Source organism: Canis aureus, chromosome 4 (genome assembly GCF_053574225.1).
Source record: "Canis aureus isolate CA01 chromosome 4, VMU_Caureus_v.1.0, whole genome shotgun sequence".
NCBI classification, from domain to species: Eukaryota; Metazoa; Chordata; class Mammalia; order Carnivora; family Canidae; genus Canis; species Canis aureus.
This window is the reverse complement of record NC_135614.1, coordinates 15,842,822-15,869,292: the sequence shown is the minus strand read 5'-3', so window position 1 is coordinate 15,869,292 and position 26,471 is coordinate 15,842,822. Positions and strand designations below refer to the sequence as shown.

General features: G+C 43.9%; 1 protein-coding gene and 1 long non-coding RNA gene across 7 annotated transcripts in view; one reads left to right on the top strand and one right to left on the bottom strand.

Moving 5' to 3' along the window:
• Positions 1 to 1,198: 1,198 nt before the first annotated feature.
• Positions 1,199 to 26,471, bottom strand: part of ARID5B (AT-rich interaction domain 5B) — a 178,767-nt gene continuing 153,494 nt past the window's right edge. For all 3 annotated transcript variants that reach the window (XM_077894648.1, XM_077894650.1, XM_077894649.1), the window contains 2 exons: positions 11,171 to 11,369; positions 1,199 to 7,531 (listed from right to left, as the gene is read on the bottom strand). In XM_077894648.1, coding sequence (XP_077750774.1) covers positions 5,315 to 7,531; positions 11,171 to 11,369 — 2,416 coding nt within the window. In that variant the 3' untranslated portion in view covers positions 1,199 to 5,314. The remainder of the gene's footprint in view (positions 7,532 to 11,170; positions 11,370 to 26,471) is intronic.
• On the top strand, positions 13,459 to 23,167 carry LOC144312233 (uncharacterized). 4 transcript variants are annotated; one of them, XR_013377724.1, is made up of 6 exons: positions 13,463 to 13,575; positions 16,747 to 16,921; positions 20,351 to 20,387; positions 20,757 to 21,010; positions 21,119 to 21,208; positions 22,602 to 23,167. It is a non-coding gene; the product is annotated as an uncharacterized LOC144312233 (long non-coding RNA). The 4 variants fall into 4 exon arrangements; XR_013377722.1 differs by having other exon boundaries at positions 20,351 to 21,010; XR_013377726.1 differs by lacking the exons at positions 16,747 to 16,921; positions 20,351 to 20,387 and having other exon boundaries at positions 13,459 to 13,575.

Here is a 26,471-nt window from a genome sequence, read left to right as displayed (position 1 = left end):
TGTGTCCCCCCTACCATTCCACAATGAAATGACCACCAGCTTGGTGTTCGCCTGCTCTCAGAAAGTGACACTGAAAGAAATCTGAACAAGTTACCTCCCTGCTTCAAATTCTTCTTACTTAGGAAAAAGACCAAAATGCTTAGCTTGGCCTGTTAGTCCTACCCAGCTGGCCTCTGTTACGCTCTCTCACCTCACCTCAACCTCATTCCCTGGACCTTGTAAATCATGCTTCTGCCACACAGGTTTGTATTTCTTTCTGTTGTTCTTTCTTTCTTCTTTCTTTTCTTTCTTTCTTTCTTTCTTTCTTTCTTTCTTTCTTTCTTTCTTTCTTTTCGTTCTTCTTTCTTTCTTTTTCTTCTTTCTTTCTTTTTCTTTCTTTCCTTTCTCTCTTTCTTTCTTCTCTTTCCTTTCTTTTCCTGTGATAAGCCAAACTTTTTCCTGCCACAGGGCCTTCGCACATGTGGTGCCCTGTGTTTGGACTACTCTTTTCCTAGTCAATTCATACTCTTCCTTCACATGTCAGTTAGGTCACCACTTCCTCTTCATGCATCACTTTAATTTACCACCCTCCTCTCCCCCAGAACTAGGTCAGGGTGAAGTTTTGTATTTACATGGGTGACTACTTGATTAACTCTTCCTCATAAGATATATAAGCTCCAGAGACAATCTTTATCTTTTACTCACCATTGTATTCCCAGCTCCTAACACTATGCCTGGCAATTGATGCACGAGTAAATCTCTGTGGACCAAGTAAACAGGCAGTGACTTTTGTCATCTTCCAGGAGAGGACTATGGCATACAAAGGAAGTCATGGACTTGAGAGCTCTGGGTTTAAGTCCTGACTCTGATGGTTTGCGAGTCAGGTGATCTGGGGTGAGTTGATTTACCTTTCTCAGCTTTAGTTTTCTCATCAGTAAAATGGGCATACTGTATTCACATGGGGTTGCGAAGACTAAAGACACTGTATGCCAACTGGGCACCCGGCAGGTTCTTTTTTTTTTTTTTTTTTTTTTTTTACCCGGCAGGTTCTAAACAAACTACAGACACCATCCTCACTGATCCTCACTGCCACCGCCACTGCCACCACCACCATCACTGTCACTACTGTGATCCAATTTGGAGATAATGGGGTGGAAAGAGCCCTTGTGAGGCCCCAGTACTCCTCAGGGAAAAGTAACAGATTGCTCACACCCAAAAGGAAACAGATAGTAACATTTTTTATTAAATATTACAGTGGATCAAAAAGTACAAAATATCTCTTGCCTGCTATGTGATTGGGAAACTATTGGCACGTAATACAGTATCAAAAGCAGTAATAAGTACAATTTGGAAAACATACAAAATTGAGTGTTTATAGTTTGGCTCAGCATTCTTCTGGTAGTGTTTAAACTAATGCAAAGGTTACTCAATAACCTCTCCATTGGGAAACTATGTAATATCACTGGGCCATGTTGCTATATACAAATAATCACCTTACAGAGCATAGAGGTTACATAGCTGGAATCACCAAAAGTATACAATATTTACAACACAGGAAAGTTTAAAAAAGTATAAACAGCCAAGAGATTATGCTGCTATTTTTCAGACATATTTCAACCATGGGGAGACAAGCAGAATATCAAATACATCAACAGCCAACACTGGAATTTAAGTGCTCAAGATAATCATTGCAATGGTGTGGGTCTCACCAGGGCAAACTTGTTCCCATTTCTCTTTAAAACTGGGACAAGAATAAAACTGGACCAGATGGGACTTGGCTGACCACCACCAAATGTGACTTTGTGGGACAACAAGTGAAGAGAAAGAAATGGTTCTCTTTGAAGGCACACTACATAAAATATTTTTGTGGGATCACCTCGAAATTTCCATCAGACACACCAACACACTGAAATACAGTACTTGAGAATTCATGCACCAGGTCAGAAAGTTGTAAAGTCAACATTGAGTTTTAACAAACCCTTCTGTATATGCCCTGATAAACAAGTGAACTTAAGAGCTTCTAGCTAGTAAATAAATAAGTCAGTCCTGTGGCAAATATTACAAGTTCCAATCACTTACTAGAAGAATACTTAATTCTGAAACTCAGTTGGGCTGGGATAGGTTTTTTTTTTTTTTTTTTTTTTTTGGTTTTGTTTTTTCGTTTTTTTCTTTTTTTTTTTTTGTTGTTGTTTTGTGTTTTTTTGTTGTTGTTGTTTTGTTTTATTGAGTTGCCAAAAGTTAAACCAGAAGTTGCATGGAAAGGTTTTTCTTTTCTTTTTTTAAAAATATTATTTAGAATCTCCAAATCTCCAGTAAATCATGGACTTAGTGCTATTTTGAATTGCAACATTTCTTGGAAGCCACGCTCAGTAAATAGATTTATGACTCCATTGCCAATTAGATTCCACAGTTTCCTTTACTAAACTACCAATAACAATGGTTTGATTGCACAAAGAAAGGCTTGTGCAATTCCATTCAATAATAAGGCCCCTTGAACTCAAACAATGCAAACAAAGCCCTATTTAAGACTTTTTAAAATGTAGTTCTCAGCCAATGAAGAATTCAATGGTCTTTTTGAAAGATTTCCAAGATCTCTGTCCGGAGTTTTAAAACAAATAACACACTGCTTCTGTTGGGAATGTATACCCCCATTTCTCTTTATTTGTCCTGATGTTTTGCCGAGGGTATGAGCTTCCTCAGACAGAAACAGTGAGTCTCCTCTCGGAAGAGATGAGAAAAACAAAAGCTGGACTCTGTTAACATTGTTTGAAAATGGTGTGATCGAATTCCAACATGATGAAACCAGACTGAAATCACTGTAGTGGGGAAAACAAATGCCCATATTCCAAACGGATAGGTGAGGTCCACTAGGGACAGAAGGCCCCCATCTCTTGGAGACACAAACTCCTAGAAACCGCACACCATCTAGCCCATGTCTGCTGCGGAAATGCTGGAGATTCCTTGTTGTTCCATGTCTTCTGATTCGGCCACCATTCACTCTAGTGCAACTTTCTTCTAGGTGTCCTGGCTAGTATCCTGCCAGCTGGAATTGAGATCTCTTTCCCCCTCTATCTTGTGCAATAGCAGGATAATCTGCACTCACACATTTATAATCTATATTCTACTAGTCTATCTATGGTTCTATTAAATATATATATATATATTTAAATATATATATATATATGTGAAATTCCACAGGAAGGTAAATAATTAATTGAAGCAAATGGAACTCTTAACACTAGATCTCTACATTCTTTTGTTTCCACCTTTGGATATTAAGTATGTTACATTGAATATTTGGCTTCATATCATGGAGACATTTCAATACAAATGCACGGCATGCATGGCTTTGTGTAAGAGCCGCAGTGTCATCGTTTACCAGTTTTGATTATTTTGCAGTCGAGTTACCTATTTAGAAGTTGAAAATTGTCATCAATTTTCATAGAATTAAATATCTCAGAGGTAAAAGACTGGTTAACTATGGTTCTAATGTCTACTGGGGAGTGTTGGAGGAGGGGAGAGGGCTGGCTGGGGAGTTCATCAAAGCAGTCTTTATCAGCAGGGATGGGACTGGGAAAGAAAAATCCACTCTGTATCGATGGACTTTTAACAGGCTTAGAAAATGTATCCACCTTGACCGTTACAGCTCAGCAGCAAAGGGAATAATGTGGCAAGAATGACAATCCACACTCTCCACATCTTTTGACTGCTTGAACAACATGACCATCTCTTCCAACGATAAAAGAAATCATCAAGTGGACCGTACTGCCAGGCGGTTAAAACCACGACGTGCACCACCAAATGTGTGTGCACACACCCAAATCTAACGCCCCAGAAACCCAAAGAAGAGGACTTTCTTTTGAAATGGGTAATCCAGTATGCCAATTATCCCCAAAGATGTGGCCTGGGAGGTTCTTCTCGGGAACAACCAGAAGCCAACTCGATGAAGGCAATGTGGCTACCTATTACTCAAAAGACCATGGCCCGAGGAAGGTATCTGGTTGGTGCCCGGGCCTCCAGCTGCTGGTTTTCTTCTGGAGAGACGAGCTCCATCTTCTTCCCAACCCCCTTTCCCACACTGTTTAAAGGGATCAGTGCCAACACCAATGTAAATCATTTTGGCTTCTGTTCTAATTTCTGAAATTCCTAAAATATCTGTGCAGCCCACAAATATGTCCTCTAGACTCTTGTTATTCAGCAGCTTGCTGCCGGTGAGGTTTTTGTTTTTATGATTCCTCTGGTATGTAGGACAGTTTCACAGCCTAGATAAGGTAAGTACAATGCTCGATATTTTCACAGACCCCAATACTTCAAAGCAAAGCATTTGGCCGGGTAAGCAGTGTATAAGCTCTTTCAACTATGCCACTTATGAGGAACAAAATCCTTAAGTTGCGGATCTGCAAAGGAACATTCTTTGCACTATTGTGTGCTCAACTGTTTCTTTTTCATTAGTTCCACTAGAATCAGTTGCTTCAATTTGTAAACAATAACTTTACCACCCAAAGCTGCTCAAAAATGATAAGATGTGGAAAAAATTACAAACACACATCAACAACTAGGACAGTCAGTCAGCCTTGAAAACAAAACAAAACGAAATAAAACAAAACGAAAACAAAAGACCTGCAAACAAAAGCGATACTGTTTAATTAAAAAAAAAAAAAAAAAAAAAAAAAAAGGACAAGGAGGAAGTGGGAGAAAATGGAACTACCTGTATATAAATTAGGTGAGCGAACAGTGATACGGGTAGTTTTAAGAAGCAAATATATACAGTCATTTTAACAGTGTTTACTTCTCTGGATTGTTTAATAGTGTCAAAATGAAAGATCTATTGAAGTTTCACTATACATTGCATTGATTGAACCTTGGAGAGTTTTAGGAAAAGAGGGGCATCCCTTGGCAAACGCTTTGCCAGTCTTCCTTGCCCCTTCCTGTGAAACGCCTGTCCCTTTTACTTATTTATTTGTTTTTCGCCCAGATTGTTCCTGACCGTCGGAACTCAAGACGGGGTCTCCTAAATTCTTCCCGGGTAACGCACCCCCCTTCGCGAGACCCACGTGCACAGTGAACCATCCAGGTGCAAGGGCATCTGCGGTGGAAGGGGCTCGGGACTGACCGGCCAAGGCGGCAGGCGTCCCAGAACAAAGCAGCTCAGCTCAGCTCTGTCCACCTGCCTCCGCGGCCCCTTAGGCGGGTCGCCCCGCCCCGCCCCGCCCCGCCCCCGCCCGCCCCCGGGCTTAGAAGGAAATACTGACTCCTAAGGCCGCCGCCGCCGCCGCCGCCGCGCCCGGGGCTGCGAGGGGAGGAGCTCCGCGAGCCGCGCGGGCCGGGGCCCGGCTCACAGTTTCGTGCTGGGGTGGACGGACGACAGCTGGGAGGCCGGGAAGGCAGCTTGAGGGTTGATAGCAGCGAGTGGGTAAATGCTGTTGTGCAAAAGGTCCCCGTACGAGCTTCCCACGGGGGTGGCCGCAGCCAAGTGTCTGTAAAGCTGCTGAGAATTTGTCGGCGACGTAAAAATCCCCCTTTGCATCACGAGCGAGTGGAAAGCCAGGGGCTGCATGAGCGGAGAGAGCACGGTCTGGTTTTTCAAGTACTGCAGCGAGTGGGAGTAGCCGGCGGGCAGCCGGGAGCCGAGGCCCGAGCCGCACAGGCTGCCCGAGTACAGCCCCGGGAAGATGGGCGAGGACAGCGCCGCCTTGTGGCCGTCGGCCGCCGCCCCGCCCGCGCCCCCGCCCGCGCCCCCGCCCGCGCCCCCGCCCGCGCCCCCCGGGCCGCCGTGCGCCGCCGCCGCCTTGCCGCCCTCGCCCTCCAGCTCCGCGCCCTTGTCCTTCCCGCAGGCCTCCTTGGGCGGGTCGAGCGGGGACACGGCGCGGGCCTTCTTCCCCGCGATCACCAGGTCCAGGTCCTCCAGGCCGCGCTTGATGGGCCGCGCGGCGCCCACGGCCTGCGGGCCGGCCTTGCGGTGCAGCACCGGGTGCACCATGCCCTCGAGCTTGCGGAAGCTCTCCAGCCTCACGTGGTGCGGCCGGCTCGCCCTGGACAGCGGCTCGGGGTACTTTTTGGGGGCCGACAGGGTCATGGGCGAGACCCGGCAGGCCTTGGGGTGACCGTCTCGGCTCTGGCCGTTGCCCGCCGGGAACTGGGGGGCGCCCTTGCTCTCCTGCGGCCCGGGCGCCGCGTGGGCCAGGCCCAGGACCTTGCCCGTGGGTTTGTGCAGGTTCTTGGGGAGGCTCAGGTCCGTGGGCTGCTCGTCGGCGGGGGCCTCGGCGGGGGCCGGCTTCTTGTCCTGCAGGTGCAGCGAGGCGAGATAATTGACGTGCAGCTTCTCCTGGTGTTTGTGGGCGGGGAAGGAGCTGTTCTCCGACTCCCGGTACGCGTCCCTGCAGGCGTACTTGGAGGTCTGCTCGGCGTGAAGGTGGTGCTCCGCGTGCCGGTAGAGGCTGTGCAGGTGAGGCGACGAGTAGAAGTCGGCCAGGAAGCTGGGCACGTGCGCGTGGGGCAGCGCCCTCTTCTCCAGCAGCTTGTCCTTGCCCTCCGGGGCGTCGGGCTTCAGCGCGTAGGAGTCGGCGAGCGGGCCGAGGTGATGCTTGGAGAAGCTGCAGCGGTGCGGCTCCGGTCGCCCCAGCTTGTCGTGCTTGAAAAGGTCACCGAGGCCCTTTCTCTCTTCCGAGGCCTTGCTTCGGAAGCTCTGCACGTGCTGAATCACCGACGGCCGGCTCACCGCCGCGTGGTCGCTCCCCTGGCCCGGGTGGGCCTGGGGCAAACCCGAGCACAGCTCGTCCCTCGGGATCAGCTTCTTTTTGCTGATCAGAGGGGGCGGGGAGCCGTAGGGGTAGCTGCCGGAGAGGCCGGCCCCACTCACTTGGGACAGGAGCTTCTTCTTGGCCAGTGGGGACATGATGCCCGGGTTGCCCCTCGAGTAGAGCAGGGGCGTGTAGTTAAGCCCGTGGTTCTCGTTCATGGGCCCGGTCAGGTCTTTGTCCTTGAACATGTCAAAGGACTGAACCACCAGGACCTTCGGGGTCTGCTTGAGCGCATTGTGGATGTCGTCACTGCCCAGCTGGTCCACCTTGACGGTGCAGTTGGCGATGTAGTCGGCCATGGCCGGCAGCTTGTCCTCCTCCAGCTCGCTCTGGCTGGCCAGAGGCGGCTGCGCGGCGGGGAAGCCGGGGAAGGGGGGCTCTTGGGGCTCGCTGTCCGGGCTCTCTGCAAAGCAGCAGGGCTGGGGCTCTTGCTTCGAGTCCGCAGGGGCACTGGGACAGGTGAGGGGCTGCTTGCCAGCCCCGGGGCCCAGGGCCGGGCCCCTGTCAGGGGCGGCAGGGGCGCTGGGCAGCGGGGGGACAGGCCCCTGCTCCCCCGCCTCCTCTGCTGCCGTCGCACCGCCGGCACCTCGGTCTGCGTCGCTGTCCTTCTCGGGGTCCGCTCGGGACCCCACGGGCCTCGCCGCGAAATCCTGGTACCCTTCCATTTTCCTCTTCCCCTCTGCTGCTGGGAGGGGCTCAGTGATGCTCTTCTGATTCGAAGTCTCTTGTTCCTTCTCTGGCTCTGATGAAACCTGATAAGATATTTCAAAAGGCGGTCAGAAGGAAGCCAAGCGCGTTGACACATTTTGCTATGAAGCAAAATATTACACGCAGCAGTTTTTCTTGAAAACAGGCTTGTCAATCAGCTCGGGGAGTATCGGTAAAGCTTTATTGCCTCCCGATCACAGCTCTAAACAAAGAAATCTAAATTACGGAAACATTGGGCTAGACACGCAGCCTCGCCAAGTCCCTTGCGAGACACCTATCAGAATCGCAAAGTGGTGTGTACTGATGGTATACAACCCTACCACTCCTTGATTCCAATATATAGTTTAATTCTGAGGTTGTTTTCTTGTCAAATCAGTCAATTATCCAAATGGGTTTTAAATTACATGTTGTGCTTTATGACACTTTGGAGAAAGATTTTTTTTTTTTTTTTCCCCTAAGCATCTCTCTTTCAAAAACCAACCAACAACCCCGTGTCAACAACAAGCAACAAACTTACTAGAACCCCTTGCCCTTCTTTGAGAGGGCAGATCCCATCCCAATGCGGCCGGTGCGATGCATAAAATTAGCAACGCGGAAGTGTTCATTTCTACCCGGTGCCATATGACATGCAGAAAATGGTAAGATATTGGAAAATTATGCAGATGCCACACCAGCCTTGTCTACCTGGGGACAGAAGGACTCGAAGCCTGCTAGGCTGCAGCAAACTACAGTTCTATTAAAGCTAAAGATGAAGTTATCAAAATTCAGCCAGTGAGCACCACCACAAATACAGCTTTTCTATTCACTGGAATACATTGTAGTCAATGAGATGGATGCTCTTTATGTGTCCCTATTGACAGAAATTGTGGGCACAATTTGACCCATTCATTGCTTTATGTAGCTGTGCAAAGTTTGACCTTAGAAGGTCATTTTAACTTTCCATCTGTGACCCAGCTGGCTGACAAGCCCTTTCAAAACTGTCACTCTGCCCTGACATGTCTTAGAGAACAGTCACAAAACAGTTGTATTGAGCTGGTCTTCTACCCGGAATCCCCGCCCCCCCCCCGCCCCCCCCACCTCGGGCCCCACTCCATCTCGTCCCTTGAACATTGTTCTTCTTTGTTAAGAAAAGAAGTGTCGACCACATTAACATCTTTGGGTAAAACTGAAGATGCTGGTGTAGGGATGCACAGAAACAAAAATTTTAAGGAATCAAACCCTTTCGGAGATCCACTTGAAGATATCCCTGTCTTTGAGGGATGTGTTAGACCTAAGAGCTTTTGCTTATCATCTTTCTCTTCTTTCCTTCCTTCCTTCTTTTCTACCTTCTTCCTCTCCTCTCCTTTCCTTTCTTCTCTCTCTCTCTCTCTCTCTCGTACTAATAGCTGCCTTTTCCAGTACAAATATCATTACTTGTTCTACATTAACAATCACCATTGGTCTCTTGAGCTCATACACTACATGAAAATACAGAAAAAGGAGTCTGGCAAGGGAAAAAGGCAAATTGCATTTAAATGTTAGTTTCTGATGGGGCTGTTGTTTGAAGTGAAGCTATAGGGGATATCAGTCTCATTGAAGTGTCTGTGACCTAGGCCTTTGGTTACAGGGCGTTCTATGGTTTTCATCGTAAAACCCCCAGAAGAGGGAGCCTGCTTCTCCCTTTGCCTATGTCTCTGCCTCTCTCTCTGGGTCTCTCATGAATAAATAAATAAAATCTAAAAAAATAAAAACAAAAACAAACAAACAAACCCGAAACAAACAGGTTTAGGGGGTCTCTGAAAACTAGGCAGAAAAAACGTGATGACCTTTTTTCTAGGATGGCATTTTATGATCTTCCTTGATAGGTTAAATGGTACCTTCCCACCAGGCAGCTTGCAATCCAATGACCTGAAGACAGTGGGTTTGACTGGAAGAGCTTTATAAAAACCTCCTATCTCCATTGAGTTTCACAGCTTCATATTGAAAACATCAAAAATTAAGGACCATAAAAACCGCAATGACAGCAATAAAATCCAAACCCCCAACACCCAGTCAATGAGAAGGAATACACGTGGTCCAACACATGGGTGTACATTGGAGGTGGGGAAGCAGTTCTTACCATATGGGCACCTTGGAGAGGGTATGAGATGCCAGGTTGTTCAGGTGACCTGATCATGATAACCCTTGACACTTACAGGGCCCCAAGGCATTGGGGCCCATAAGAAACAGGGAGCCTGAGGGCCTTAAGGGTTTCTTTGAGCTGGAGGGAGTCGGGCCCTACTCTTGGTAACAGGCATCTCCCACACTGATGGGCTTTAGGGCAATGGGCTGAGGATTCCACCCCCCACCTCACAAAACCACCATTTCAAACTTCATCCCCAAAGTGGAGCCACTCAAAGGTCAGCTGGCCTCTGGCCTCAGTTTGTCCTCTGGTGCTCTGGCAATGCTGTACATATGGTATCTAACAGAACTCACTGATCCAAAACCCTATAATAAATCACCAGGCCAACAGGATAAAGGAAGAATGGAATGTGAGCCTTAACTTGGAATTTCCTTGCTTTTGGCCATTTATGTTGCAAGCTTGCAGATGTTTAGAAATCTCTGCATCATCTCTTTCCCCCCATTTTTTTAATTACTGAAGCTTAGAATAATTATGAGACAAAAATAAAAACAACAAAAAAGTCTTTTCTTGGTACTCCTATCATCTTCTTAAACAGGAGTCAGTTGGGTAGGTTAATTTCTAGTTAGGAGGTTGCTGTGTGTGTTGTGTTTCAAGCCAATGTTTAATTAAGGAGTCTCTTATGTGTTCATTATAAACCTGATTTTTAGGGGGTGTTTAATATCAGTACCAAAATTCCCTCTGGGGTTGAATCCTAGAACATGCTGTCTCCAAATGTGGCTGCTAAGTTTTTTTGTTTTGTTTTGTTTTTTATGGGCAGCAGGGTTTTTTATTATTCATGTTGAAACAGAGCCCAGATCAGCCTCCATGACCGGCTGTACGCTGACAGTAATGGCTTCTACCAAAGAGCTGCTGGGGGCTGTGGGTAGCTGGGACTGGTTTTAAAAGGTTCAGAAACTACCTGTTAACATGAGAGATAATAATGGTTTCAGAGGAACAATTTCAAAATTCTCCCATAAATAATATGTACTTAAGATGTTTCTAAATTGGTCTCAACCCAAGGCTGTTGCACAGAGGTCAATTCCGGGAGGCCAACAAATCTCTGAAGTTTTGAGGACAGTCCTGCAGAGACACGGCACATCACTTCAACATTCCTCCTCGCTAGAACCCACAAAAGTGTGTTTCGATGTCACACCAACTCCTCACATAGACTGGCTGTGAAATGGCAAAGAAGCCACATCGTTCACACTGGAGTCCCTTGGCTTCAAAGAGCTGAAGCTCTGGCTCCTTCTATCTCAAAGCTGGCATTCGCTACCTGAGCTTTCTGTAGGATGATCCCATCTTTCTAGATCTGATTCCTGGCCTATCCCATGTAACACCACGCACTGCGTTCCAGCTCCTGAGCAGACCCAGATCCACCCTCTGGGGAACGGTGGGGCTGAGACGGTCTGATTTCTCAGTCTGGGGTTCGGGTGTGCAGGCACTGGCTGTGACGCGGGGCTTCAGGAGACCTGGGACAGGACGAGTCTCACAGAGGGGTGTGTGTGTGTGTGTGTGTGTGTGTGTGTGTAGGACAGCAACTCACCTCTGGTGATTCCTGGGGCTTCGGGGCATTCTCTTTTTCTTTCTTGCTCTTAGGGATTTCATGTTTGATGCGTTTGGTTCCTGATACTTTTGTTTTATTCTCATTTTCCTGTGAACTGTTCTCCTGTTTCCGAGGTTTGATTGGAGGCAGGGGCTTATCTTCCTCCCCTTTAATAAACCTTTCATACGGTAGGATTAATCTGGAATGACATCAGAAGACACGATCAATCATGAGAGGCAATTCCGGGAGCATCGATGCTATTGGGGTTTTCGTTTCTTTTCTCAATACAAGCAGTTTATTGATGACTCCATCTCCAGTGACACCAGCGCATTTCTAGAAACTTACTCCACGGTTCAGGGATATACTCCCTCAGTCAAAAACCAGTACCTGGTAACATACCTACTTCTTTGCAAGACATCTTTGTGGTTTTGTGAATCTATATACCAAAGATGCCGACGGAAGCGCACGAAGTTAACATCATTATCATAGCTTGTGAAACAGGGCTAAGTGCCAACAACATCAGCACAGCAACAAGAGCAACACTCATGACGGCTGCCATTCGTTTATCATTCTGCCAGCAACTGCTTGTTGAGCACCTACTGTGTACTCAGTGTTCAAGGCACTGAGATACAGCAGTGAACAAAATATTCAAAGCCTCTGACCTCATGAGGATGATTAGTCTAGGAGGTACTAGTATGTGCCAGGTTAGTGTCCTAGATTATTCCATGTCATCTCCACATCTTTATGGAGTATTATTATAACTGTCACTACTACTACTACCACTGCCTCTACTGTTATTATTTCCTTTTTAACAGATGAGGGCCCCAAAAGGCTAAATAATTTGCCGAAGCAGCACACCATTTGTTAGAGATGGAATTTCTGCCTGCCTCCAAAGTTGATACTTCCATTCATGTCAAAATATTGACCAGACACTTCAGATAAAGAGGCTAACGGGAGGCAAGCACAGTGGGGCTGAGAGACAGCTGTCTTCTCCTGAGCTCTGAGGTGGGTAGGGGATTCCGGTATGAGCTCAGTTTTAGGGTGCCGAATAAAAGAGTCCCCGGTCAACAGGAGGGCGGACAGACCACTCAAGCCACAAAAATCAGAGGGCTGAAAAATTCAAGCGCTTTAATTATATAACTTTTTAAACAAAGTACATAAAATTGTTCTAAAAAGAGAAACATCAAACAGCTCTAGTTTTAATCTGTTTTCCCTTTGCGACATAGCTCTTGATCTGAAAGGGAAAAATAGCTGATGTAATTAAAAGGGATGGATTGCATTACAATCTCAGTTTCAACTTCAGTGATTAAAGTTTTTATAATGCATTTGGTATGATTAATGACTCACTGTGGGATTAATACAAGACTCAGCCTTAAAAATATGAACTTTAATACAGCAAACATAATTTGTTTTAAATAAGACAAGTTGACTCAATGAAGAAAATGTACTTGGCTTCTAAACAACATAAATCTGTTCAAATATTGGGAACCCTAATTATTTTTAAACTAAGACTTCCAGGCAAAAACTTCTTGGGTTTGGATATCTGTTAGCTATCCTGAAATTGGTTTCTAACCACGCAATCTGGATCTCAGCCCCTTAAACATACACAACTGTTCAGGTTTGCGAGTACAGACGTGGGGCATTTGTGATAATATTTCAGTGTTTAATAAAATACCAAGTAAATTATGGGAAAATGAAATCCCAATTTACAACGTATTAGAAACAGAATTCGTTTACTGAGCATGCTCGGACAAGGTATGTGCAAGGAGGCGTGAATAATAGTTTCGAGCCCTCCATCTGGCAGTGGGCCAGCCATGAAGATCAACACAGCCCATGGGGAATAGTTATCTTCAGATCCCATTACAAACTGAGTTTAAACATGTTACAGCTGCTAAAACTGGAAACTGTTCTCTCTATGTCGACTTACTAAAATAATATATGGCTGCCAAATACCTGCTTCCCACTGTAATATTACAGTTAATGTTTATATAATAAAAAGCATAACTAAGCAGAAGAAGAGAGAAAAAAGCAATCTTGTTCATACTTGAATTTATCCCGTCTCGTCTATAAGTCCCCAACGTTACCCCGATCCCTTTTATCTACACAGTCCTGCCAGGGACTCGATCCCCTTTAGCAGGTTGGGGATTACTGTCTGGGAGCCAAACACATCAAATATTTTAAATTGGAAAAAAATATTTTAAATAGACTTTAATGAAAACATTTTTTATTGTTGGGACAGATAGGTTTGTTTTACTTGTGTTTGGTTGCCATGGGAACCTGAGCAGCACTGAAGTCTGGGTATTCCAGTGGTGGCTGCTGGTTGGGACTGGGACCACCCTGCCCTCGACTCCATTCTCTAATTGAGACGGCGACACCTTGAGGAGCTCTCTTGGCAGAGAAGCACGGTAGTGTTACCTCTGAGTGTGGGGAGAGGGTGACAGGAGGCAGAGAACTGGGTGGGAGACCCACCCAGCGTGGGCCGCAGAGGACCCCTCACCTCCGGGTCTGACTGTCCTGGGGCCACCAGGCCCCCCAGAGGGGTGGGCGCCAAGGACACTTGAATTTCCTTACACAACTGCAGATTCAAGAAGCAGGGCCACATTTCCATTTCATTTCTTTCTTTTTTCTCCCCCCCCTTCTTTTTTTCTTTCTTCTTTTTTTTTTTTTTTTTTCCTTTTTCACTCAACTCAGCAGCTGGCTGGCCGACAGCAGTAAAAAATACATTTCACTTTGCTGGTCAAAGGCCTAAAGCCAGAAGCAGGAAATGTGGAATTAAATGTTTCTTGTATCTGGAAAGAGGCATGACTAAGGTAAAACTGAATCCAAACACAGGCCTTGCTTGTTCAAGGCTTCCAGAGGGAGGGTATATGTGAGCTAGTGAGTGAGCAAGTGAGTGTGTGTGTGTGTGTGTGTATAAAGGTCAATTGAGTGGCTCCCCCCCCCCCCCCGCCCTTCTAAATCACTGAAAGATAATTATAGTGGCTCAGGGAAAAAAGGTTCCCAAAATAAAACAAGAAAGGCAGCAGCTAAAAGGAAACAAGTAGAAATATGACCAGCTAAGCCCTGAAGAACAGGGCTCGGTCTCACCCGGCACACAAACAATCGCTGTTCATATAGTGATTTCCGTTTGGTGAGATTTTCACTGAATGTTTTTTCAGTTATCCTGTCACGGTACAACACAATTACCCCACAGGATATGATCTTATCATTTGATTATTAGAAGTTTTTACAGTGCGAGAGGACTAGAGCTATTATAGGTTTCTGAACATTTAAACGTTCAGCGTCCATGTGATACCATTAAAAACAGGTTAGCCAATATGAAGGCCAACATTGCCCAATACAGGAAGCTGAGTAGGTTCGTATTGTATAAAGAATCTAGTATAATGCAACATGCCTATGCCTTGCGGATGATTATTCCTCAAATATTTGTAGTACGACAAAGATTTAATCAGTTTCTAAACTATACAGATAACAGCAAAAATGCACCCCAGCCCCCAAGAACTCATTACACAGGAGAAATATTTTCAATGGGCTGCAACTCTAAGAATGTGGGTTGGGTTTTAGGTGGGTGGAAGTAATGGGGAAGAGAAGCAATATATTCATTAGAAAATCCAGAGAGATTTTTACCCCTGATCTACATCTACTCTGGGAATTGAGAGCGAGGCAGATAAATGGGCCTTTCTTATTACCCAGATTTCACATTTCAGATTAGCAAAATGCTTATTTACGATGCCATTAATGGATCTGAAATAGGTAAGCCATCGTGTATTAAAAAATAACATCTTTCCATAGGCATAAGATTTGTAGCAGCATGAGATTTTATTTTTCCCTAGGAATAATACAAGAATAACATTTTCCACCCCAAAGCAGAAACAGTAGGGGAGCCTTTTGCTATCACCAAGATTCCTATTAAATTCAGTCACTGTGAAAGCAAGATTTTTTTTCTCCTTCTCCTTCTTTTTCTTTTTTTTAAATAAAGACGACTCAAAATCAACCCGAGTTAAAATTAACAAATCAATAGCATGATAACCTTGATTTATTAGCATCTGAGCCACTAAATTATCATCATCCAAGAAATTGCTGCTTTGAAAAGATTTCGGCTTTGTTAAATCTCAAGTTAAATAATGGTGCTCCGTATACTAGGTTTTTAGATCGGCCTCATCTGATATTATGAAAAATTCAATACATTTCTCTACAGCAGAAGTCAGGGGTCAGCAAATCTATTACTGTAATGTAAGTAATCTGGCAACCTGCCAACTCTTTCTCCCTTTTATTATTTTTTTTGAAACACCAAGGCAGATAATTTTATATTTACAAATTCTAAAATCCTCCAGGGTCTTGCTTCTCTTAACAAAAACCGGCAGCCTCACATTCAAGAACTGTATATGGCACATGTCCTCATCATTTGCATTTCATACAAAAGAAGAAAGACTCTTCATCTTTATTAGGCAGCGTTCCCCCTTCCCTCACCATAGGCAGAGGGAAAATAATGTCAAATCTCATCTGAACGAGTAACCACTAATAATCTTCTGTATTGATTAATGCTTGCGTGGAATGACTGAACTTTTGGGCCAAAACATTGAGCAAACAGTGCTTAGGAGAAGAAATGAGAATCCATCTATTTATAGAACTCTGCAAAACGGTATTATAATACTGTCTAGAACTGATTCAATTTGGAGAGTTGGGGAAAGAAGTAGGAAATTTTTAGGGTTGAAATTGATTCTCGAACTCACCTTAGTTACTTTATAGACATTCTCGTGGCATCAAACCTGTGAAAAAGTCTAGGCCCAAAGATCTGCTGGTGACCTTAGAACAGAATATCTTAGGGGCACAGGGAAATAAAGTTGGTGTGCATGTCAAGGCAAAAATGCTACTGCTATTCTTATACATATTAGGTTTTTTTTTCACGGTCGTAGAAAAGAAATGTCATATTGGTTCCACTGGGGTTTCGGACCTGATCTGATCCCAAATGAAGTCATTATACCTCCAAGTTGATTCCAGGGTTGATAAATTCTAAGGCTTGGCCAGACATTTCCCTTCTCAGCCAGAAATTGAAAATATAACTTCACTGTGAAGTGTGGGAAGCAATCTTTCACCAAATATGGAGCCAATAGAAGGTATATTTTTCTTTTTCGAAGATGATGTATGCACACTGGTTAAGGTTCCAAGAAGAACAGAAAGTTTCTAATCTCACATACTGTTCACCTCTCAGGGTTCCAGACTAAGACCATAAAAATGGCCCAGACCAAGACCATAAAAATGGTGGAAGAGCATTTAGGTGACAGCACCAAAACAAAAGTCAAATACACAAATGTGCTGTGGCAGCACACACAGAAGCGGGATGTTTCCTCGGAGGGCACAACACTCACTGGGTACAAAAGAAACTTTGTTCCTGTTCTTTTAAAAGCCAAGCTCCATCTAAGAAAGATGTGGGCCCTGGGTAAAGATCTCCTTGATTTTATGGTGTGAGTTTCTGTAAAGCAGAAAAAAAAAAAAAAAGTGTGCAGAGTATGAGGAGCAAAATATCAGTAACCATGAGAGCTGAGAAAGAGGTCTCCGGTGTCTTTCTCCAACAGATGAGGAGGTGAATTGAAGACTTTGACCATCAAGCCATGGAGCGAGAGTCCATGCTGACATGGAGGTCATGGAGGATGAGTCTATGGCAGGACTCATGGGAGACAGGAAAGCAATGGGAAAACGCAGTGTGGATTCTGTATAGAAGACTTAGCTTAGCCCGTGAGCTCACCAAGGGTAAATTGTACCGAGCTCTTTAATAAGGAAGTGGGTGTAGTAAATAGCATCTTTGTGTTCTGTGTAAGACACCCAAAAGGTATGTGGCACATTATTATCAACAGCATTATACGGCCACTAGTCTTTAGAAAAGCTCTTTCTTGGGAAAATGACCTGCCTATCACTACCTACTCAAGAGGCATTAGAAGATGAACAAGAAACTTTTTTTGAGGGCATTAACACTGTCCATTTGCCCCTGGAAGTGGTGGGAGGGTTGTTTCTTCAGCCCATTAATGACTCTGACACCTTCCTCTATGGTCCTGGAGTGCCTGTAACCCTAACTAAACAAGAGAAAAAGGGTTCATGGACCAAAGCCCCAGCAAGACGGTGGCTTGATTCCTATAAATGATTGTCAATGTGAGAGAGGTGGTTCGAGGATGAGAGGCCCCCTGAACTGGAGTTACATTGGTCTATGGGGACCTTGGTTAAAAGGTGAGGTGGGAGGGTGGGGAGGGCAACTTCTGATTGTTCTCATATATTGATTAGGTATAATGATATTAATAGTAGCCACCGTGTGTTAAGTGCCTGTCAATACCAGGCGTTTTGTATATCTTAAGTTGCAACCAGTACAAAAAGATGTATGTCCAGATACCTTATTTTATCCTCATTTTATAGCTGAGGAAACTGAGGTTCAGAGTGAAATAATTAAATGACTAGTCAAAGGCATGCAGCTAGTAAATGTCAAAATTTGAGTTCAAACACAGATCTACCTGCCTCTCTGAGCTGCTTTCATATCAGCAGGGTAGCAGTGCATTTAAATACCTTGTCTTAAAAGTACCGACACCGAGGAGACACTGAACGAACTGATCACCCCTGGCTTAAGAGAATCCTATGTCTTAAGGCACTAAAAAATCAGGGTGAGCGTTCTCCTTTTCTCAGAAGCAGTAGTCCTATAAAACACTCATGTGGCCATTCCACAAGGAGTCAGCCCGTTACAACAGAAGCAGCCCTGTGGTTTGGGCACTTGGCACAATTCTCCTCTAACAAAATGCCAGCAGGATAACTATGTCATGACTCTCTAAAAGGTGGTAACTCAGGGTTAGGTCAGGCCCAACTTGATGTTGGAGGGCAAGAGAAAATTAAGAATAATATATCCTCCGTGGATTTCAGCCTGTAGCACTGAATCTTACCACACACTTGAGGTTCTCATGGCTTCCCCATCTAGAATGAAAGCTCCTCAGGGGCTTTGCTTCTAGGGTGCCTCCTTGCCACTTCCGTGAGGGTCTAGACTGACATTAGCCCCATGTCTTTCAACTTAAGACCACACTGAAGAAAGTTGGAATGGATTTAAGAAAGGCTGACATTATGCCCCTAGGGATTAAAATACACGCTCACGACAGAGGGCATAGACCCAAAGCAGCACCCAGCCCTCCACAATGCCAGCAAGCAAAGGTGGCGGCAATTATTCTTCTCGATGAGAAAACAATGACTGACTCAGAATCAAGTTGCGCGGATCCATTTCAAGGGCGGATGAACATTATTTCAAGAATAATAGACAAATACAACTACAGTGTTTTCAACAGAATAAGCACCCCAGAAATGAAGGCAGGCAGTGTTCATTATGTAAAAACAGGCAAAGAACTATTGCATTTAGGTCCCATGTATGTGAGATAGCATGGATTATGGAGCTTCTGAAATGTTCATCAGGTCCCCCAAACATTTATTATTTTGATCGAACTTTGTAATAACTCATCTAAAAACAAAATGTTCCAAGAGGTTTTCAGTGGAAGAGTTAAGGATATATTTTAATGGTAAACAATTACATTCTTCTGTCATCTGATACTTTTTTTCTTTCTTTTTTGGAAACAGGCTCTCTGAATTTTCAATAGTTCCTTTGTGAAGGCATCTGTTACTCACGTAATTGAAAAGATGTTTGTGCAGTGGCATGCTTGAGAGTACAGTTATTTAATCTTAATGATAAAGCCCTGAGGACAGAAAATCATAAGTAGAAACCTCTTGTTATTTATCAAAAAGAAAAGGGGCTAAGACACCTAATCTATTCTCAAATTTAAATTCATGCTTGATGAAAACTATCAATAAAACATTGGACCTGAAAAGTTTCTTAAATACTATAGCCAGGTTCAAAGGGGTGAGTTAGGGGGGAGGTAGGAAGAAAACGAAAATGAGACAATAAAGGAGCTTGACAAAGAAAAACTGCTGTTTGGCAAGCTTTTTTTTTTTTTTGGGTCAAACAAAGAACTTGCTGTAGTTTACAGCATGACACACACACTTGATTAGTTTGTGCCTGAGGGTGTTTTTACACTCTATAGTGTAAACTCCAACTTCTATTAATTACAACTTGCATTTAGAGGCAAATTTAAGAATTTTTAAATAGAGATTTTTTTTCCAAGGCTGTTGTTTATTTTTTTTTAAACAGAAACCAGTTTTTCTACTCCAGGGCCTGGCAAGGGCTTTGTTTTCCTTTTAAGAAGTTTTTTGAAATACTCAGGCATTGGAAAGGTAGCAGAGCACTTTAAGCACTCTGAGGGATACAGAGGGAGGCTTTTGCTTATGAAGTTAACTGACCGTCCTTTCGGGAGAAATTCTGTAGGTCCCCAAGAACAAGCTTGGTGGGGTGTAGACAGAAGGGCTGTGGCTATGCCTCAGCCTGTCTGAATCTTGGTGCCTTGTTAGATTTCCCTGACCGCTGGGTGTTGCTAAGAGCCAGAGGCCTTCTGTGGGTTTAGGAGAAAAGGTTGAGAGGGCATGCGTGGCAGTATTGAAGAGGTGTTGCTGTGCCCACTGGCCAGAGCCCCCATCATTGAGATGATGATTAGAAAGGAGTTGCAAGTCCATAGACTGCTCAACCCCACTATGGGTGCCCATGGGGGAAGATGGAACAGGGTCTACCCTTTGGACCTCAGGGCAAGACAGTCAATAGGCACTATAAAGGTAAACTGTAATACCTGCATCGGTGTATCCAATTCAGAAATTCAGCCTTAGTACTCACCTAATCGCTTCTTCCATCACCTCATTCCTTACCTCTTAACACACATTCCCTAGAGAAAACCATCCTTTTTGTTCAAATTTAATTTAATTCATTCAATCCCAATTTCCTGAGTCCCTGAAATGTTCATGACACTCTCCTGGGTCCACTGGGGAGACTCCAGGAAACCAATAGCCCATGATCCTTGCCCTCAAAATTAGTATCTTTATCAGTCTCAAATTCAACAGCTGAACATTTTAGGCAATGTATGATGATCGATCTCTAAAGTTATAACCTAACTCTTTAAGACCCAGTCAAAATTGTAGATCCTCCTGAAGACTTTGCTCATTCCAGCTTGAAAATTCTCTCTATTCTTTCTTTGATCCCTATTGAATTTGTTATTTGTATCAATTTCTTTTAGACCTGAAGTTTTTATAACCTCAAATAATTTAACTCTCTTTCAGATATGTATGGACTATGAGTTGGATTGTATGATGTTAGGTAAGCCAAGGATCACAGCAACTTCCAGTTCTAATGAGTCAGTGGTAATGGCCTGCGCGTGCCATACTGAGGAGAGTTCTGAAGCTGAACTTGGGCTTGTGGAAACCAGCATCGTGTTTCCTTCGCGTTCTCTGGTAGCATGGGCACTTCCTCATTGTTTGCCAGCCTTATTCCAAACTCTTTGGTTCATACGTTTTCATTATCCCAGAGGGTGCTTTGCAAGTGGTAGACACTCAAAAAATACCCATTGGCTCTTGAAGGCAGAAGCAAAGGAAAAACGGCAGTTGCTCAAATGGCAAATCTATCGTACCTCAGAAAAATAACCCAGCAACTAGGAGGGCTTCTTACCAATTTCAAATGTAATCTTAGGTTATGTTGATAGACTGATACTGCTACATCCCAAGAAGTACTATATGCCACATCTGGAATCGCTCTGGGTATTCTGAGTGACACAAATTGGAGGCATCTACATGACAGCAGGCCAAGCTGGTGAAAATCCATAAATCGTGCTCTGAGGCTTGGCTGAATGGAATAGGAGGACTTGAAGTGAGAAGGGAGCCAAACATATGGAGGCCCATCACCAAGGAAATGGCATGCACAGAAAGTCAGCCTCCACAGGCAAGGTAGGGTCATTGGGAAGCCACAGAAGGTGTCCTGCTCAGTATGTGGAAGAGTGTTTAGATGAAAAGCACGTTCAGTGATGGTTCTTCTTTCTCACCCCTCAACCGCAGGGCATTTGAGCAGAGACTGGATTAGCCCAGTGCCAAAGTTGGTTCAGTCCTCACAGAACTTGACAGCCTATAGGCTACTTTTGCCCAAAGGTAGGTTTAATTTAACTTATATTTTCAGAAATACTGGATCTACTATTTTTAAATCAGGTGATTTCACATGAAAGTCATCAAGAAACCATGGAAAGTCTGACAGCACTGAGACTCTATCTGCCCAAAGCAATGGTGTTGGCAGATCCCACTGGACCTCTCTGGCTCGGCTGTATGTACCAGCTTCCTACTTTCCTACCTGGCCACCTGCATCCACCTATGCTATGTCCCCCATAAACATCTGAGTTTGTGACCAGTGGTGTGGAGCTGTGCTTCTTCAATGACCTGACATGAAGGACTGGGTTTCTAAATTTTCTGTCTTGCTGACGGGACACTTTTGTTAAATTCATAATTCATGAAAATGATTAGTAAAACAATGAAATTTAAAGCAAGGCACATAAAATACCCCCAATGTTTTATTAGTCTCAATGGACATAAAATTATTCTGGCAAATTGCTATATAAGTGTAACAATGCTTATTTGTAAACTGTTCTGTTCGTGGAGCACAGACAGGCCAGAAAGCCTCACTAGCCTCACAGACTAGTACTGGTGTAGAGGATGACTAAGGGACCTCTCAGATCTAAAATGCTGAGACCCTGCCTGTATCTTTCTGAATCGGGTTCTGATTAACTTCAAGGGTATCAAAATGAGCAAGAATAGATCAAATTGTGTCCTGGACATAGGGAGAGCTGCAACTCCCCTTACTTTCCCCCTTGACTTTCTCCTCATGACATGATTAGTCAAGTTCCTTAGAACTTGATATCTTTTTGGCATTTACCTTAAAGCACATATTTATCTTCCTCAAAACGTGAACCTCCCACACACTGCCTTTTCTACCTTCAGAGGAGAAAGGCAAGAGGTTCAGCAGACTGTCACTTGGGTTCTACCCAGATGCATCTGGCTTGGCTTCGGGTCCCCCCAAGTCTCCCCCAGCCCTGCAGCAGGACAGTCTTGCCTGGGGAATGCTTACGGGAAAAGCCAAAGGTTAGAATTTGAAATTGGGCATTACGTACATAAGAAGATGAAGCATAATTGCCCATTTTCCCCATAAGCAAATACATTTGTTTATGATTTTGATTTTCTAAATACCCGGCAAAGCACATCATAAAGTCCTTTTGCCTTAATGCTCCTTTTTCCATCCTTAATAACAACTTCATGTGCTCCTCAGACACACACCATGCAATTTATCCAGGAAAATTCAAACCAGTAATCTGGTATTCTGTGTGAAGATTTTTTGTCCCCCTCTGGCATGTGCTTAAAAGACATTTTTCTAAAAAAGAAAACAAATCTGCATGTGAAAACAAAGTCTTTAAGGTGAATTACTATTCCAGAAAATCAAGCTGAGAGGACTCTATAAAAATAACCATCTTCCCTTTTTGTTCCTTTACTCATAAAGGTGACTCAGGACACCTTCAATGCAGAGATGGATGAGAAAGAAAGTGTTCTACTTAGAAAGGTCCCACCCAGCTGACAGTGGGCATTTTTTCTTTGCATTCCAACCTCTGGTAGCTTGACTATATATCCTGAGCAAGAAGTGTCCAGAATAATCACACTTCATGAGCTTTACTGAGTTTGAGACATCCACGTAGCAACGGTCTCGCGATGGGGAAACATGAATGCTTTTTATATTGGTGATCAGCTGTAACATGAGCAATTAAGTACAGTACTAATGGACTATGGCCAGGAGCCTGGTACTAATATTAAAAACTGACAGAGATGAATAGGTTTGGAAGCAAAACCAGGCTGACAAAGACATTTTTATGAAGTGCCTGGACCTATTTGATTTAAACCAATCAGAGGCAAGTTTGGACGAGTCAGGCCTTCAGCGACAATGATGCATTCACAGGCATTGTACCATTTCTGTTATGCCTTAAATAAAAACACCCATTGATTCTTTTCAACAACCCACACTTTCATTATTACACTCATTAATAAACCAAAAGTGCTCAACTAAATATACAAGTAATATTTACTGAGGCCCCGGCTACTTTTTTCTTGTTGGAAAATGAAAACATTTACTGGAAACACGAACCGCACCACATGAAAAATAAATCAAAGGATAATGCACAGATCACTCATTTCTTCTTCATCTTCTAGGAAAGCAAAGCTGGCGATAGGGAAGGGGGAAAGGGATCAAGTCTGTACACCGGAGTGAAAAGAGTGAGACCAGATGACTGGCTGCACAGGAGCAACCCAGTCATTCTGATCTGATGGGGAAAGGTATGAAAAATGTCCATGGGCATCTCCGGACGAGATGTCTGCCCGCAACATCCTGATATTTGTCTTTCTTACTTCTTGATCCTTCTTGAAAATGGTGAACCTTCACCAATCTAGGCCACTCTGTTTTGTGTTAGCACAGCCTGTAACTAGCAAGAAGGAAAGTGATCGGCCAAGTCTTTAAGCACGGATTCAGCCAAGAGCTCCAGCCTCTTCTCTGACCAAAGCAGAACTGTTTCTAGTCCCTGGGACAGATCTGAGTGTCCTCTGCCCTTCTCTGAGAGAAGTGTTAAAGAGAAAGATGTAAGACACCTAGAGTAGTTGCCCCCAGATTTTTCTCCCCACCACAACACACAGGAGCAGGGATGAGTCCTTTCGGATCATGATTGGTGCAAAATGAGTGAGGCTGGTATAATTATAAGAGGAGTCTCATTTTTTTCTAAAGATTCTATTTATTTATTTGAAAGAGAGAGAGAGAGAGAGAGAACATGAGCAAGGGGGAGAGAGGGAAAAGCAGACTCCTCACTGAGCAGGGAACCCAATATGGGGCTCAATCCCAGGACCCTGAGATCATGATCTGAGCCAAAAGCAGACACTTAACTGACAGAGACACCCAGGTGCTCCCTGGAGTCTCTCTCTCTTTTTTTAAAGTCAATTTCTGCCAATTTTAGTACTTCACTATTATTAATTATTAGTCATTCAAGACATCCTTGGTATCTGATCACAGAAATGTGAAAGGAGCCCAGATGATGAAAGGATATACAAGGAAGGGTAAAGGACCTTGCTAATCACCCTGTTGTAACTGGAGTTTCTGAATCTGTGCAGGGATTTCCACGTTGGGGGGCCCACTTGGCAGTTGACTATTGTCGTAGCTCCAAATCTACTCTGCTATGCTTGGTGATTCTGGGACCAGGGTTCTGCAGATGACAGGCCTCTTTTGTCAGCTGTCTTCCTTTTGGGGTTCTGTAAATGGGGCCCTAGCCAACCAGGGAGGGGAGGAAGGACTTCTATTTTGCTTGCTGTTCATTTCAGGGCCAACCCAACAGTAATTTAGCAGCAGCATTTGGTTCCAGCCTCTAGCTCCTGTCAACAATCCCAGACCAGTTTCATGGCATTTGCTCTGAGGTCCAACACCAGTCAGGGAGCACCGCCTCCTCAGGTCTGAGAGCAGCTCCTCGGTGCTCCACCTCTGGGCTCAGTAAGGACCAGCACTGGTTGAGAGCCTGTCCCCAGGAGGGATCTAAACCCCAGCTCTGTGAGGCATACTCTCTAAACTTCTAGGTGGCAACACCCTAACCCTCTTACCCTATTCTCCTGGTCCTAGGGAACCTGTGGTTATTACCTCTATATTAATGTTGCACTTTACGACATTTTTTTTCAATAGATTCTCTTTGTTGAATACCTAGTGTAGTTCTTATTTTCCTTACTGTATCCTGATACACACTGACCCAACAAATTCCAGATTTAGCAGAGGGAGTGACATAGTTTTTCAAAAAATATAATCCAGTGGGAGATCTAACCTTTATGAAATACTCCTTTTACTCCCAAGAATGAGGAGAGAAGAGACATTTTTTAAGAATCTTAAATATGTTTCTCAGTAAACTTTGAGGTATCTCTACTAGAATTTTCCAATTTGACTGATTGAAGGCATTTTGGATGCTACTACTCCAGGTGAGGTAGATCATGAAACAAAGTACACAATCTTCAAAAGAATATATACTGGTATTTCATTTAAGATTTAGGCTCTTTGGACCCCTGGGTGGCTCAGTCAGTTAAGGACCTGCCTTTGGCTCAGGTTATGCTCCCAGAGTCCTGGGATCAAGCCCCACATCTATGGGGAGTCTTCTTCTCCTCTCCCTTTATCCCCTCCCCCTGCTTGTGTGTTCTCTGTCTCAAATAAATAAAAAGAAGAAGAAGAAGAAGAAGAAGAAGAAGAAGAAGAAGAAGGAGAAAAAGATGATGATGATTGAGGCTATTTTTATCCAGATAACTGCTTGAGTTAATTACACACATACACACTCACTCTACTATTAGATCCAATCCTTTTTCTATCCCAAACTCAATCTGTTTTTTACCATGTGATAGCTCTGTAATATGTTTGATTAATTTTCATTCTTTAACTGGATAAGTTAGCTAACAGTTGGGATACACTCTTTCTTGTGAATTTTAATGGCTATCTGGTCCTTGAAGTTTGATGGTTCAGGTGTTGGGAACATTTGCAGATAGGGGTAGGGGGGGGTTTCCCATCAGAATAGAAGTCCTTCGAAAATACAGTGTTTCTAATGAAAATGCTCTGATTAAAGCCTTGACTCCTAAGTCAAAACCAGCCAAATGTGTTCCCTCAAGCGCTCTTTACACAACACTCACCTGAGATATGGATACTATTTTGTACGAGGATTTCAGTGGTGTCCCTGTGATGTACAGTGAGAATGTAGGTTTTCTATTAAATACTGAGAGAAATAACACTCACATTTGAAAAGTTGATATAATGTACTGAAAACGAGTAATAATTCAAATTCCTGTTACCAATTTTTAAAAATTCTTTTGGACCATAACCCCAACATGTAAGGCAATCTCTTGGGAATACTTTGTGGGGATTATTCATGGGGTACTAAACCCAACCCAGTTTACTATGATTATTCCTACAAAAACTATTCTAAGTTTCACTGAATGGCTATACTAAAAGAGGCTCTTTGCTAAATGCAACACAGATAAAAATATAACTGAACTCAAAAAATATGACTAAGAGTTGATCTACTAGATAACATGATCTGAAGATGCATTTGTAGGATGCAAAGGCGGGTGTTGAGCATCTGGGTTGAAGTTGGAATAGTAAAGAGCAACTATTACACTTAGCAGTTCTGTTTTACCTCTCAAACTAGCAAGCCGACTGGCCTGTTTGTTCATCTGGGTCTTGACTTCATTCCATTCATGACCGTTATTAACACACACACACACACACACACACACACACACACACACATCTCTACTTGGATCTTACAAGCTCTGAATCTGAAACCAGGTTGCTGATTCAGTCAACATGTCAGCA